General features: G+C 36.3%; 1 protein-coding gene across 1 annotated transcript in view; it reads right to left on the bottom strand.

Moving 5' to 3' along the window:
- Nucleotides 1-2,445: 2,445 nt before the first annotated feature.
- The window catches only part of LOC121381831 (cytochrome P450 20A1-like), a 42,644-nt gene continuing 31,973 nt past the window's right edge, over nt 2,446-13,116 (bottom strand). The window contains exons 8-11 of the mRNA XM_041511193.1: nt 6,761-6,881; nt 5,838-5,949; nt 5,243-5,307; nt 2,446-3,817 (exon numbers count right to left, since the gene is read on the bottom strand). Of these exons, the coding sequence (XP_041367127.1) occupies nt 3,565-3,817; nt 5,243-5,307; nt 5,838-5,949; nt 6,761-6,881 (551 nt within the window). The 3' untranslated portion in view covers nt 2,446-3,564. The remainder of the gene's footprint in view (nt 3,818-5,242; nt 5,308-5,837; nt 5,950-6,760; nt 6,882-13,116) is intronic.

Below are 13,116 nucleotides of genomic sequence, written 5' to 3'. Positions count from 1 at the left end.
TCTGGAATCTATTTCACACAGAAAATTATATCATTACGGAAGATGGAGCATTTTAATGATAAATAAAACATGTACTTAAAACTATATCTGTTGTACTATGACAGTAATAAGAATTGTGGTTTAGTCGTAGATTTACGTTTACGTGCAAAACTAGGCTTACGATGTTTTGTGAAACTGGGCCCTGTCTTATTTTGGGGAAAGGATAAAGAATCTCTTTAAAACGTTGTGCTAGCCAAGCATCAGTTGGCTGGTTACAATAAGATTCAACTTAATATTACTACATTATAGCCTAATAAATAAATCACAGCAAACAAAACAATAAAAATATATTTCCATATTTTAGTGATACGGAAAATACTATAGGTACATGAATATACAAATGTATACATGGGTATAGTAAATATATAACAGTGTAGATGATACTGCACACAAGATATAATAAAAGTGATCAGAATATCTCTGCAATATGTTGGTTACGCAATGAGGTCGACTCGGAGACTTTGTCCACATCACATTGTTTTAATTATTAAAATATGTAAAGACGGATTAGACCATTGGTTCACATGATGTGACAGTTTCACTAGATTACTACAATTTCACCTTCTAACTACTGAACATCGTCTTATAACATTCTGTAAAATGTGATGGTACTACATGTATCCAACAATCAGATCATTTCTAACCATTATGCTATCTGAAATTCAGATCACTTCAACCAATCAAATATTTTCAATATAGTATCTGCTAATGGAATATATATTTCCGATAATATTATCTGCCAATCAGATGGGCTAAAACATTTACTTCGTTCAAAACTTATGATATGGTTTTGGCTGATAAATTGCATACATTCCCATTGGTGGGGGAACCCCATTTTATACCATTGTACATCCCCAACCCTAGGCTAAATCACAGTACCTGACCACCAATATTAAATGTTTTAGATACTGTTTTGTAAAACTAGCAGATACCGAGTTCGTCTCTCAGTACTAGCTCCCACACATTCAGAGTGAATCCTGGAGCAAATCCTTAAAAATGAGCAAAAATGATAAAGATATTCGGGCAAAATGAGCTTGCCTGAAACCTTTTAACCATGTATTTCCATCATTCTACACATAATATTAGTTGTATTCCACGTGGCGATTCATTTCCAACCCTACATAGTAGTAATGCTATGAATAAATGTTGTTATTCAGATTTGGGCATTTTCATTTAATTCGTGCAAAAATCATCCTAAAACTACAAAAATGTGAGCCGTATGCCTATGGATACAAACCTAAAACTACAGTAAACATTAAAGCGGTTGAGTGTTGACCACAAGCACACTGTAACACAGCAGAGACAGCTCTGACAGGAAAGGTTTCTAGTTCACTCAGAACCAATCTTATAAGTTGTTAGTGGCAACCAGCACATTCCGCCAAACATGTATCCTACTGAGTAAATAACTATATATTTCTTTTCATCTGAATAGTTTATACTCTAATAATTTGATGACAAAATTATTATAAAATACAATGTAAACTAAATCACTTACATGGTGTTTTGTGAATCACATACACCAAATATATGATGTCTAGAAAATATAAGTTACAATACAAGATAATGATCAAAATCTTTAACTGAGATGCAATCTGTAACTCTGATCATCACTATGCTATAAAATAAAAAGCATAAACAGCTATATGTCTTGTTATATAAACTAAATTTATAAACTATAATATCTGTTTAATGGCTGAAGGTACTCTACACCAATATAGAATTCCATCCCCAAATCAAACATTAATTAACATTAATTTCTACATCTATTATCTCTACCATCCAAACAGAAATTCTGCTAGAATCATAAAATTAAAATAAATTTCAAAAAACACAAAAAACATCCATATTAATATACATGTACAAGTCTCATTACAGCAGACAATGAATTTCAAAACTATATAACGTACAATACTCCAGCTTGAATATAAACTATAGTTACTCGGTGCATATGGAGAAACAATTAAAAAAAAATACATTAAATTATTATAAAGTGAGTTTCTTAATCTTCAAAGAGTATCACATTACAACATTAACTGAGTTTCTGTATAAGAAGATAATATGTGAAAACTGAGAAGAAAAAAAAGTTTTAAAATATAAACAAGCTAGTCTGCAAGTTCATAAATAAGCTAAAAATCAAACCATACCCAACTGTTAAAGGGACATTCCCGAGTTTTCTGCAAGTTTTAAGATGTTATCGACCAACAACAAAGGCTTTTTCACGAATGTAATTACATATCAAATATATTTTTCTGTATAAAATATTAGTAGCTATATATTAAACGTGTTTCTAATCGTTCTAATATTTGTAAAAGGTTAAATTTCATTTTATTTTCTAAAAATGATTTTTTCGTACGTACGAAATTATTTGAAGACAAAATCCAGTTTGGGCTTCTTATAAATATTAAGACGACCAGAAACACATTGAATATACAGATACTGATATTCTAAACAAGAAAATATATTTAATATGTAAATTTAATCGTAGAAATATTTTATTTGTCGGAAACATCTTACAATGGAGCAAACTCGGGAAGGTCTCTTTAAGAAAATATTCTATTTCTACAACTAATTAGTTTTCCTGTCAATTTAGCATGTTACTGAGTTACCAAACCAAACAAACCTTTCACCCATTCCTACACCTACACCAATTCTTTAAAAAACCCAAAGTACAGTCAAACATCGTTATCTCGACCTCTCTTTATCCACCAAGCCTAGGATATCTCCAAGTTGAGAAAGTGTCCCATGGCATAATTATAAACAAAAACAATTATCTCAAACTTAATGATTCAAATAATGAAGCTTGGCTGTAGTTCTACAGAACTATTTACACTCCACTTGCCGACTGATTCGCAACACTAGTGTCTACATATAAACACTTGTGTTGCAATTTGACAGACAAACATGAATCAACAGCAACTGTTTAGAAACCATTATATTGCAGGTTTCCTCGTGCTTACTAATTGTCATCCGGATCTCATAAAGGTGACGAGAAAAAGAATCCCAACTAGCATTAACACCAGTTGTTTAGAAACTATAACATTTCTAGAATTATTTACATTTCTGGTGTACATGTGCTTGCTAATCACAATCCTAATCTCATCAAAATGATGAGTAAACAGTCCTAATTAGCTTTAATATCCGACATCCAAACATAACCTTACACACATTGTTTAGAAAATACTTAAATGGTTGAACACTGAATACAAATACTGAAGGGTTGGATCAGTAACCAGTGCAAACTGGCAATACCATTTGACAAACAAACTTAAACCTACACCAGTTGTTTTTAAAATATAAAGGGAAGAATTTACGAAAGGTGATCATAATGCATTTCTGCATTTCTTTTAGACAGGTGTAGATATTAAGCATGGACAGAATAAGACTTGTGTACAAAAATAGCTACATACATGTACCTGTGTTCAATGTAAATTTAAAAAATAAATAAATACACCTGTTTAGAGAAGATACACAGGATCAAAAACCTTTTGTAAATTGGGCTGTATATTTGTAGATCTATTTTCTGGTTTACTTTCGCTTGCTAATCGTGATCCAGATCTCATCAAGGGGATGAGTAACCAGTCCAAAGACTGGCTTTACCACCTGCCCTTCCACGAGATCAATCTTAAACCGTAACAGAATGGTGGCAAGTAAAATAGAAGCTTCAATATAGGCAAACTGATAGCCTGGACAGATTCTCTTTCCAGCGAAGCCAAATGGAGAGAATGCAAGGTTTGGACGTGCTTTCGTGTTCTCAGGATTAAAACGGTCTGGATCAAATCTGTAATAAACAACAATTCAATGTATTAAAAAGAAGAATCAAATTTTCAAAATGTAATATTGCGAAAAACATGACTGAAAACATACACCTAGACAAACGGCTCTGACAGGGTTTGGTTTAGTCAACTAGTATTAAAGTCATGCCTTTCACATATAATGATTAAATGTTAAATGAAGCTCAAAACATAACAGAAGTTACCAGAAATAGAAGTTAAATGCTGTTAAGTAGTGTCTAACATATAGTGCTAGTGACACTAGGAAGAAACTTGCTGCACTCCTATATGTCAGTCCCAATGGGCATTATTTGACGTCAGGACAGCACATAGCACACACTGGCATACATTGGCTGGAGCAGCAAATAGATCAGTTGGTCGACCTACGTGTACACATACAGGAACAAGGTTTAAGCACCTGTCAGGCTTCTTCTCGTATGTTGTAGGTCAACAATCACAAGTACACCAGTAAGTTAGGAGTCCATACGGACAGATGTGTTAAGCTTATAGTTTGCTTACTTGTTGTGCTTATGTAGTATACATTTTGCTAAGATTCCATAAGCTTTGTGGTCATATTTCTATAGCAATAAGGTTTTTTCCTTACATTGTATGATGACTTTATTTTGATGTTACTATGCAATCTGTATGCTACAGGATGTCACTGAAAATTCATAAGCATTCAGACACAAAGAAGCATAATAATTAGTTAAAAGTTTTCTCTCTCTTTCTTAGTAAAGTATAAGCTTCCAATCATAAATATTTAGTTTTCTTTTTCTGTCTAAGTATAAGCTTCCTGTATATGTTTGCTGTAAATGTGGAATCCATGCTTTAACCTTTAGACTACTGGATTAATTTTTGACAAAAAACACATTGAGTGGATACAAGTTTAAATTTTTAGTCACATATATTCACTTAAATACATAAAATAAAGTTCATATATGAATCAGTAAGTATTATTTTTGTGGGTTATTGTAATTTTAATATTTTAGATCCGTTAATGGTGATTAAAATTAGGCACAAAAAAAAAAGTTGTGTTTACTTTCGGGCATTTGTGGCCAGCTGTCCAGTATTTATGTCCATTATTCCCGATAACAGTGGTTGGTGATTTTCCACTTTTTGAAATCAAAATTTCAATGTATTTTCCATTGAAAAGTAACAAACAAAAGCTACCATGCTGTAAAATAAACTGTTTCCAGTTAAGAAAAAAAATGTTTTCGGCGAGTGTTGTGTTCAAAACGGCGGAAAATATGAATTGAGGAATGCACTGTATAGTGTACAGTATGTCGACTGGCATGACGTCGGGCGACATATCTCACCTGCAGTACTCAGAAGGTTAAATACCTGACAGCTAGTGTGCTGGGGTTGTTGTTAATAAACATTCCATTTATTTTCAGTGACGATCTGTTGAGCAGCATGTAGAATGTAGTACTTACTTGTTTGGAAGTGGCCATATTTTCTCATCGTGTAGAACCACACCTAGAGCATGAATCACTGGAGTCTGAAAAAGTAAAATAAAGGAAGATAATTTATCTATGTCATGGTACTGATGAAAACATCACTGTCATCTAATAAAAAAAAAAACGTAATCACTCACTTTTATATGAAAATTGGAATTTTCACATTACTAGATTATGCCAAAGTCATGTTCCAATGCATTATTGTATACTGAAATGAAGGGTCATTCTATTGTAACTAACCTGAAGGCTCCTAGGTGACACCTCTCATATATCTATTTTATTAAAATCTTTAAAATACCTCTGGTGGCAGAATGGAGATACACAGAAGTTCAGCCCTCAATTCCTAACTGTTTTGAAGATATGGTTTGTTGAAAACAGGATGTCACGTCTTTGTTTCTATGCTTGGAATCTCATATCTTGTCACTGAACATAAATAACGGTATGCAGCTATGTATAATTACACCATGACCCAACCCTCCCTGGATGTCCCTATTTTCTCTTTGAATATTTTAATTTATTACTTGCGAATTCAACCAATTCTGTTTTCCTAACACACCATAAGATGACTTACGTTTTTGGGTATCTTGTGCCCTCCCAGCTCGGAGTCAAAGTCCTGAAATCTGGCTGCCCATGGAGCAATAACTCCACATCGCAACGTTTCATCAATCACTTGTCTCAGATACCTGGAACACACATTATTACTAGCAGTTATTCCACAAATCATTACATTGGGGGGGGGGGGGGGGGGGGGGGGGGGGGGGGGGGGGAGAGGAGGAATTTCCTTTTTCTTAATTCTCACAACAGATAAAAAATTAATTTTAATTTATTTGCATCAATAAAAGATTCTTTTCATTTCTACATCTTCAATGTAATATATTCTGTAACAATTATAAAAATATTACTTAATTATAGATTACTGTATAGATTACTTAGACTAAGAGTACCAAACAAAATTTATGGCATTCATGTGGGAATTATTTTATTCCCCAAGCGATAGCAAAGGGTATAAAACAATCCGAAACGAGTTCCATAAATTCTGAGTGGCACTTACATAAACGTTAAGTATTATTGTAATAGTTTCACAATCGATGTTAATAACATTCACGTGGATAATATTTTCTAGGGGTGCAAACTGCCTCCAACAAACTTCAGAGTGCTACGTCACCCTAGTTTTTAACATATTAATATAATTAATTTATTTTATTTTACGGGGGAATAACATGTAATGTCTTAGTCAGCTCAGTATTTTTGGAGGAAGATACATTTTTTATTAATGCATGTTGATGTACTTTGGAATACTGTTGGTGCTCTTTTTGATGTAGTACTCTATCCCAAGAAACATCATGCAGTCGCCCCTGTATTAACATGAACACCCACGTTTTTAAAACTTAAATAATCGTTTTCATTGATAGAATATGTATTGTTCCAGAGTGCTCAGATCATAATTAATTTTCAAGACCATGATTAATCTGTAAATAATATGTTACGACGTACTGGAGTTTCTTGATGTTATGTGGATTCACAGGTTCGTCTTTAAGAACAGTCTTCAGTTCCTTGTGCACTTTGTCTTGAACATCCTGGTGACTGGCCAAGAAGTACATAGCCCATGTTAGCACTGCAAATATACAAAATATGTATAACCAGTGTTCGAGATTAACGGTATCCTGATATCCCGGGGATACCAGAATTTAATTTTGGATACCAGACTTCAAGAACCCAGTATCCCACCGGGATGCCATATCATACTAAATTCTCAGGTGGGATACCAGATTTTGAAATGTTAGTATCCAACTGGGATACTGGCCAAAAAATTTAATCTCGAACACTGATAACTATGGATAAAGTAATAAAATATTGTCTAACACTGTCGAGTAATTGGCTCACAGATAACAGAGTGGGAAACCTGAAGCCTGTAAGCCACTTACTGGACAGGGATGCCATTTTGTAACCATGCAATAACTCTTATTCTGTCAAAGTCACCCAGTTTTCTTCTTGTTGAAGTGGTGCAATATTTCAATGGTGCTGCTGGGTATAAGCATTTTTAATGGACACTAATCGTATCGAGAAGTCGATTTTTGCATGTTTATCTCTCTGTGATGCTTTAGCACATTCCCTGCTATGCTGAAAGTCCAATAGAAAATGCTCAAAATTTCAACCAAAAAAACTCCCATTTTGTTTCACACTTTTAATGTGGTATTCATGAATCTTAAATGTAATTGCAGCATTAGCATTTACTGTGTATCTGTAGGCAAGGTTATAGTAAAGCAAAAAATTGTTTCTCTTATTTTTGGCAAGTAAAAAAAATAATTATACCTTTTTAAGATGTGGTCCTCAACTTATTTTAAAGAGTATAATTGAAAACAATAATTCTGTTCTCTTTTTTTCTTCAGATGATTAGATTACTAACAAACAAAAAAACTGGGATGCAGAAAGTACTCGCCCACTTGCCAAATGCGAGTAAAATTTCTGATGGACGAGATAAAAAATGCAACTAACAGTCCGACGGGCGATCAATTTTTTTCTGACTGATTATAAATTTCATTTATTATTGTTTTTATTTTTTACATTAAATCCGCAACTCGCCATCAGCCATGATAGAATTCCAAACCATTTAAACAAACATTTCAGAATGACAATGAAATAGTTCAAAACACAATAATACATGTACCGCATTGCTAACTTTGGAGTTCCGAACTGCGCAGACGCGACATTCCGAAAACGTGTTATAGCAAAAACGGATAACTGCCCCAAATAAAAATGGAACCAAATTGGACAAAATGGAACCAAAATCTATAGCTATATGACTTATACGGAACCAAAAAATTAAAAAATGTATAGCTAAAACGGCATTAAAAGTTGTGAATCTTCAATAAAACAACAGCTCTATTAATTATGTATTATTTAGTAACACCGTTTTCCCAAATATATTGAAATGCTGTTATAGCTAAAACCATTTTTTTTTTAAATAAATAAAAAGGTCCCATTTTCGCCAGTACACTTAGGTGCCATTACAGCCAAATCGGTTGCGTTTTGGCCAACAAAAATGGTTCTGTTTTGATAGTAATTCCGATTTAGCCTCATTCCTGGAAACAGAGCCATTAAAAGATCAATAGTATTTGTTTACGTTCAAAGTATGTTGTTAGTGTGTTTTGAATATATACTGTTTGTTAAATACTTGCGGGATGCCACTTGAATTTTGTAAATCTATATGATAGAAGTCTTTACCAGAATGTTTCAAAAGTTACTGATTTGTCAATCAAGGTTTGGGGTTTGATTTGGTGCGTTTGCCACATGATGTTGATCACTTACCAACTTTCTTTACTAATGTTTTGTCATATATACATTCAATATATATACTACCCCTGCACTTGCCCGCGGCAATCGGCAATGCCATGGAGAAAGCTGCAGAGATTTTTATTCTCTGCTGCATTTTTTTTAAAGTGGACTTTGGAACTGAAAACAGATTAAAAGTAAATATTGAAACAGTAACTACACAATTATTGCTAAAGTACATGTATCTGAATCTCAGCTCCATCGGGCATGATCGGAAATATATATTTAAATTCCCAATCCAAAGTTCAACCAGCAAACATTTTGCTAACATTCGCGAAATATTTGATTGCTTCCTGACATGGCTACTTGGTTTACCATAAAGCACTTAAACCAGTCTAGCAGATGTTTTTCTGCTCAGTCTGCCTGAACTTGATCCAGCATTAAAGCGAGTTCCCACTAGGTCACTGCTCTCTGTTGACTATTCATAGCACGTACATTGCATGGATCAGTGGATTGCAAGGGGGTTACAGCTTATACATTGTTGAATCATGGCTATGATGCATTATGGGTGTTTTATTTTCAGTAAAATGTTCATCATACATTCCTACAAGTCGCTTGAAGTGTTATAGTCAGCCTGATGATGAGATATTGTAGATATAGAGAGAGAATACTACATAACTTTTAGTTTAATACCATTTTTTATAAATAGATGTCATTTTCTAATGTACAAGTTCATAAAAATGGTATTAAACTGAAAGGAGTGTAGTATTTTATTTATTACCTACCTATAATTATTGCTTAGAATTCATTAAAAAGTAACATAAGTAAACACTCAGAGCAGCTGGTGTTCGAGTGTCAGCATAATCAAGGTTAATGACCCAGATTTTATAAATAGTTTATTCGATGTCGGTTTTGAAACTACTTATTACTGAGAGTAAAATCAGCCCTAAATTCAACCAGCCATTTTTTGCTAACATTTGCAAACTATTTTAACTGGTTTCCGACGTGGTCATTCTTTTTAACATGAAGTGTTTAAACCAGTCTGGCAGACGTTTTTCTGCTAGGTCTGGCTGAAGTCGGCATTGATTTTAATAAGAAATGTACAAAATCATACTTCACATTGTGTTGACCCCATTCTTCCTTAATGTGCTGTTGGCCAATCACGTTAGCATTTATATCCCACCTTTGTCGAGGAAAACGTTATCTCACAATGTGACGTATGATTTTGTTATTAAACTCCGTTATCTCCCACAGGTATGTAATATATAGATATATTAAATTTTGTTGATATACATATAATGTGAGATATCAGTCTGATAGTTTAATAAAAAAATTCTCCGACATTTATATTGACAAAATATCTACCCTTTTCTGGTGCTAAGTGGCCGTTATTATAAAAATTATTTAAATTCAACATCACATTAAATATATTTACTGGCCAAACAAAATCACCAACAAGGAACTCCATGAAAGGACAGGCCCACCTCTCTCGAGGTTAAATGTCGCATATGGAAATGGATTTGACACGTCTGCAGAATGCCACTGACATCCATCCCAAGAGTGGCCATGTGCTGGACCCCTGGTGACAAGAGAATGAGGGGGAGACCCAAGGAGACCTGGAGAAGGTCGGTGGAGCGGGAGATGAAGGCTCTTGGGTGGAGTTGGGGCCAGGTGATGAAGCTTGCAATGGAGAGACATCATTGGCGTTCTTTGGTATCAGCCTTATGTGTGACCGCACACGAAGAGGATTAAGTAAGTATTAAATATATTCTAACACTTAATTAATTTAATGTAATATAATTAAAAGATAAAGATTGAACTAGCATGTCAGTGCAGACTGACTACGCTGTATATGATAAATTGTCATCCCCTTAAAACCCCATTGTTCTTGATCGTGCAAGTGTCATTCACATGTTAACTGTTACATCACTTTCGGTCAAACGATACCGCCATTGGTATAAATGAATTTTACAGCATACTAGTATTGGCCAACAACACAAATAAGCTCATCATTCAAATTTACTTAAAATCCAGGGGGAAGATTAACAAAACATTGTAAGTTTACGTCTGCAACTAGCAGTTATTCCGGGCATACATTTACAAGTGTTTGGTATCTATTTCATGAAGAAAATTACACCATTACGAAAAATGGAGCATTTTAAGAAAAGAAAATGAAGATCTTTTGTGAAATTGGGCCCAGAGTTCCAAACATATTAATGGTAAAATTGCTGTGGAAAATGCCGTGGACACATTTTTCCGCGGCAATTTGTTTGCCATGGTCATTTTGTTAATTGCAGAAGTTGTGTGTGTGTATATATATAGATATACTTTTCAGAAAAAGTAGGGGAACTCTAATAAGAATTTACAATTGCCTAAATTGTAAGGTATATTAGCTGTGTGGAATGGTTATATGATAATAGTGAATTAATTGGGCAAACATTACAACCGGTAGTTCAGTATTACAGTAGGTTTCATGACCACCAAAGATCTTGAAGGACGACTGGGGTCAGAAGTGAAACTGGAGAAAACTTGAAGTGTTTTCTCTTTTATGGATACATTACCTGTCCTCAAACAAGTGCATCTCCACCCCCACGCAAGTGGTCTGGTCCGAACATCCCAACAGCCAATGGGATGGCCTAAATTCTTCTACTGCATACTGCTCTCTAGTTCCAGTCACATGACTGTAACTTCCTTCTTTATCCCTGAGCGCATCGCACAGAGAACAGGAAGCGGGGAGGCTCGGGCGGGATGAAATCTTGAGGACAGGTAATATATCCATAAAAGAGAAAACACTCCAAGTTTTCTCCATTTCTTTTCACATTACCTGTCCTCAAACAAGTGCAGCATTCAACAAATGGTGGTGGGGTCCGAGATCCGTACATGCTTCTGATAACTCCCCAAGACCGGATAGAGGCTGACTAGTGGAAGAATTAGGCCAACCATGGTAAGCCCTCCTCCTGGGGATGCGCATCACAGACCAATGCAGGTGATGTTAGTAACAACAACCAGAATGGTGGAATCCGTCAGCAGTGGCAGGTACGGCTCCTAGAACACATGGACCAGGAGGCGGAAAGCCACATCTCATGCTGGTTCTGACAGGATGGGAAGACGTAGCCACCAGGGATGCAGGTGTTAGGTAACCCCCCCCCCAAGTACTGAAGTGTTAGTAATAACAAACGACAACTTAATGAGGTGCATCTGTCAGAACATTGAACTGAACAAACTAAATGGAGCAGGCAAACCCTCTTTCTGATAGGCAGTCAGGATAGAAGACCGAATCCAGGTGGCCACTGTGTTCTTGGTAATATCCGTCAACCGACTCTGGTTACAGGAGAGGAAAAGTCTCTTGCTGTGTTGACGAAAAGATTTTGTCCTCTCGATGTAATGGTGCAGGGCTCTGACAGGACACAAAGCCAAGTCCTCAACGTCCGCTGGACCAACGATAGAGGAGAGGGCCTGCACAACATACGAACAAGGCGCTTGGTCAGGTAACTGGTTCTTTGCCACAAAGTTAATGAGTAACCCCAAGGCGAAAACGGTGAACTTGATCTTCAAAGCGAAATCCCTTGATCATTTTATGGATCTCAGGAATATTCAATAACTTCATTCCAGTAGCGACATCAAGAACAGTAGCGATGACCGAAACATATCCAGCAATGGTAGACCCCTTCAATTTTAAGGAGTTACATAGATACAGCAAAAAGTCAGCTAGACGAGGTATTCGAATCGTCTGAGGTTTGAGTTTCTGCCAGACACACCATCGGTGAAAACAAAGCCATCTGACGTTGTAAGCCGCAGTGGTGGATGATCTGTGAGCTTTCAAAATGGCTGCCATGGACTGAGAAGAAAAACCTTTCTTCCTCAAACTCTTGGAGATAATGTCCACGCGTGCAGTTTGAACAACTGAGGATGTGGATGGTGATGTTGCAACAGATGATCCCAATCTGGCACAGGTAGTGGATGTGGATCGGCAAGATGGATGAGATCTGGATACCACATCCTGGATGGCCAGGGTAGCAGAGTAGCAGATGACAAGTGTACAGCTGAAACCTCTGTAGCACCCTGGGAAGGAGGATGGGTGGAGGAAAAGCGTACACGTTCATCTGTTCCCAGCTGATGACCAAGGCCTAACACATTGGAGACCGCTGGAATATGGCGAGCCTGAAGTTGAAGAGGAATGTCGTCGACCAACTTGTAAAGACGATAAGTCAACTACAGCAGACTGCTGGAGTGTGTTCCGCCCTGGCGATTGATGTAAGCCACTGCGGTGATACTGTCTGTGGCTACCACGAGAGAGGCCCCTGTCAACATCTGTCGCCAATAAAGGATTGCGTTGTAGACTGCCAACAACTCCAACAGGCTGATGTGGAGTCCGACTTCGCCGGGAGACCACAGCCCCGAGGTAGTCTGGTCGCTGAGATGGGCTTCCCAACCTTCTAGTGATGCATCGACGAACAGGTGATGAGTGGCTTGGAAGGGCCGCATAGAGACTCCTCCTAAGACATTCGATCGGAGTTGCCACCACTGCAGGCTGGACCGGAGATCGTCTGGGAGAGAGATGATCAAGTCCGGATTGT

The sequence above is a fragment of the Gigantopelta aegis genome, chromosome 9, assembly GCF_016097555.1.
Source record: "Gigantopelta aegis isolate Gae_Host chromosome 9, Gae_host_genome, whole genome shotgun sequence".
Lineage (NCBI taxonomy): Eukaryota > Metazoa > Mollusca > Gastropoda > Neomphalida > Peltospiridae > Gigantopelta > Gigantopelta aegis.
Note: the sequence above shows the minus strand (reverse complement) of the source record. Positions and strands in the feature narration are given on the sequence as shown.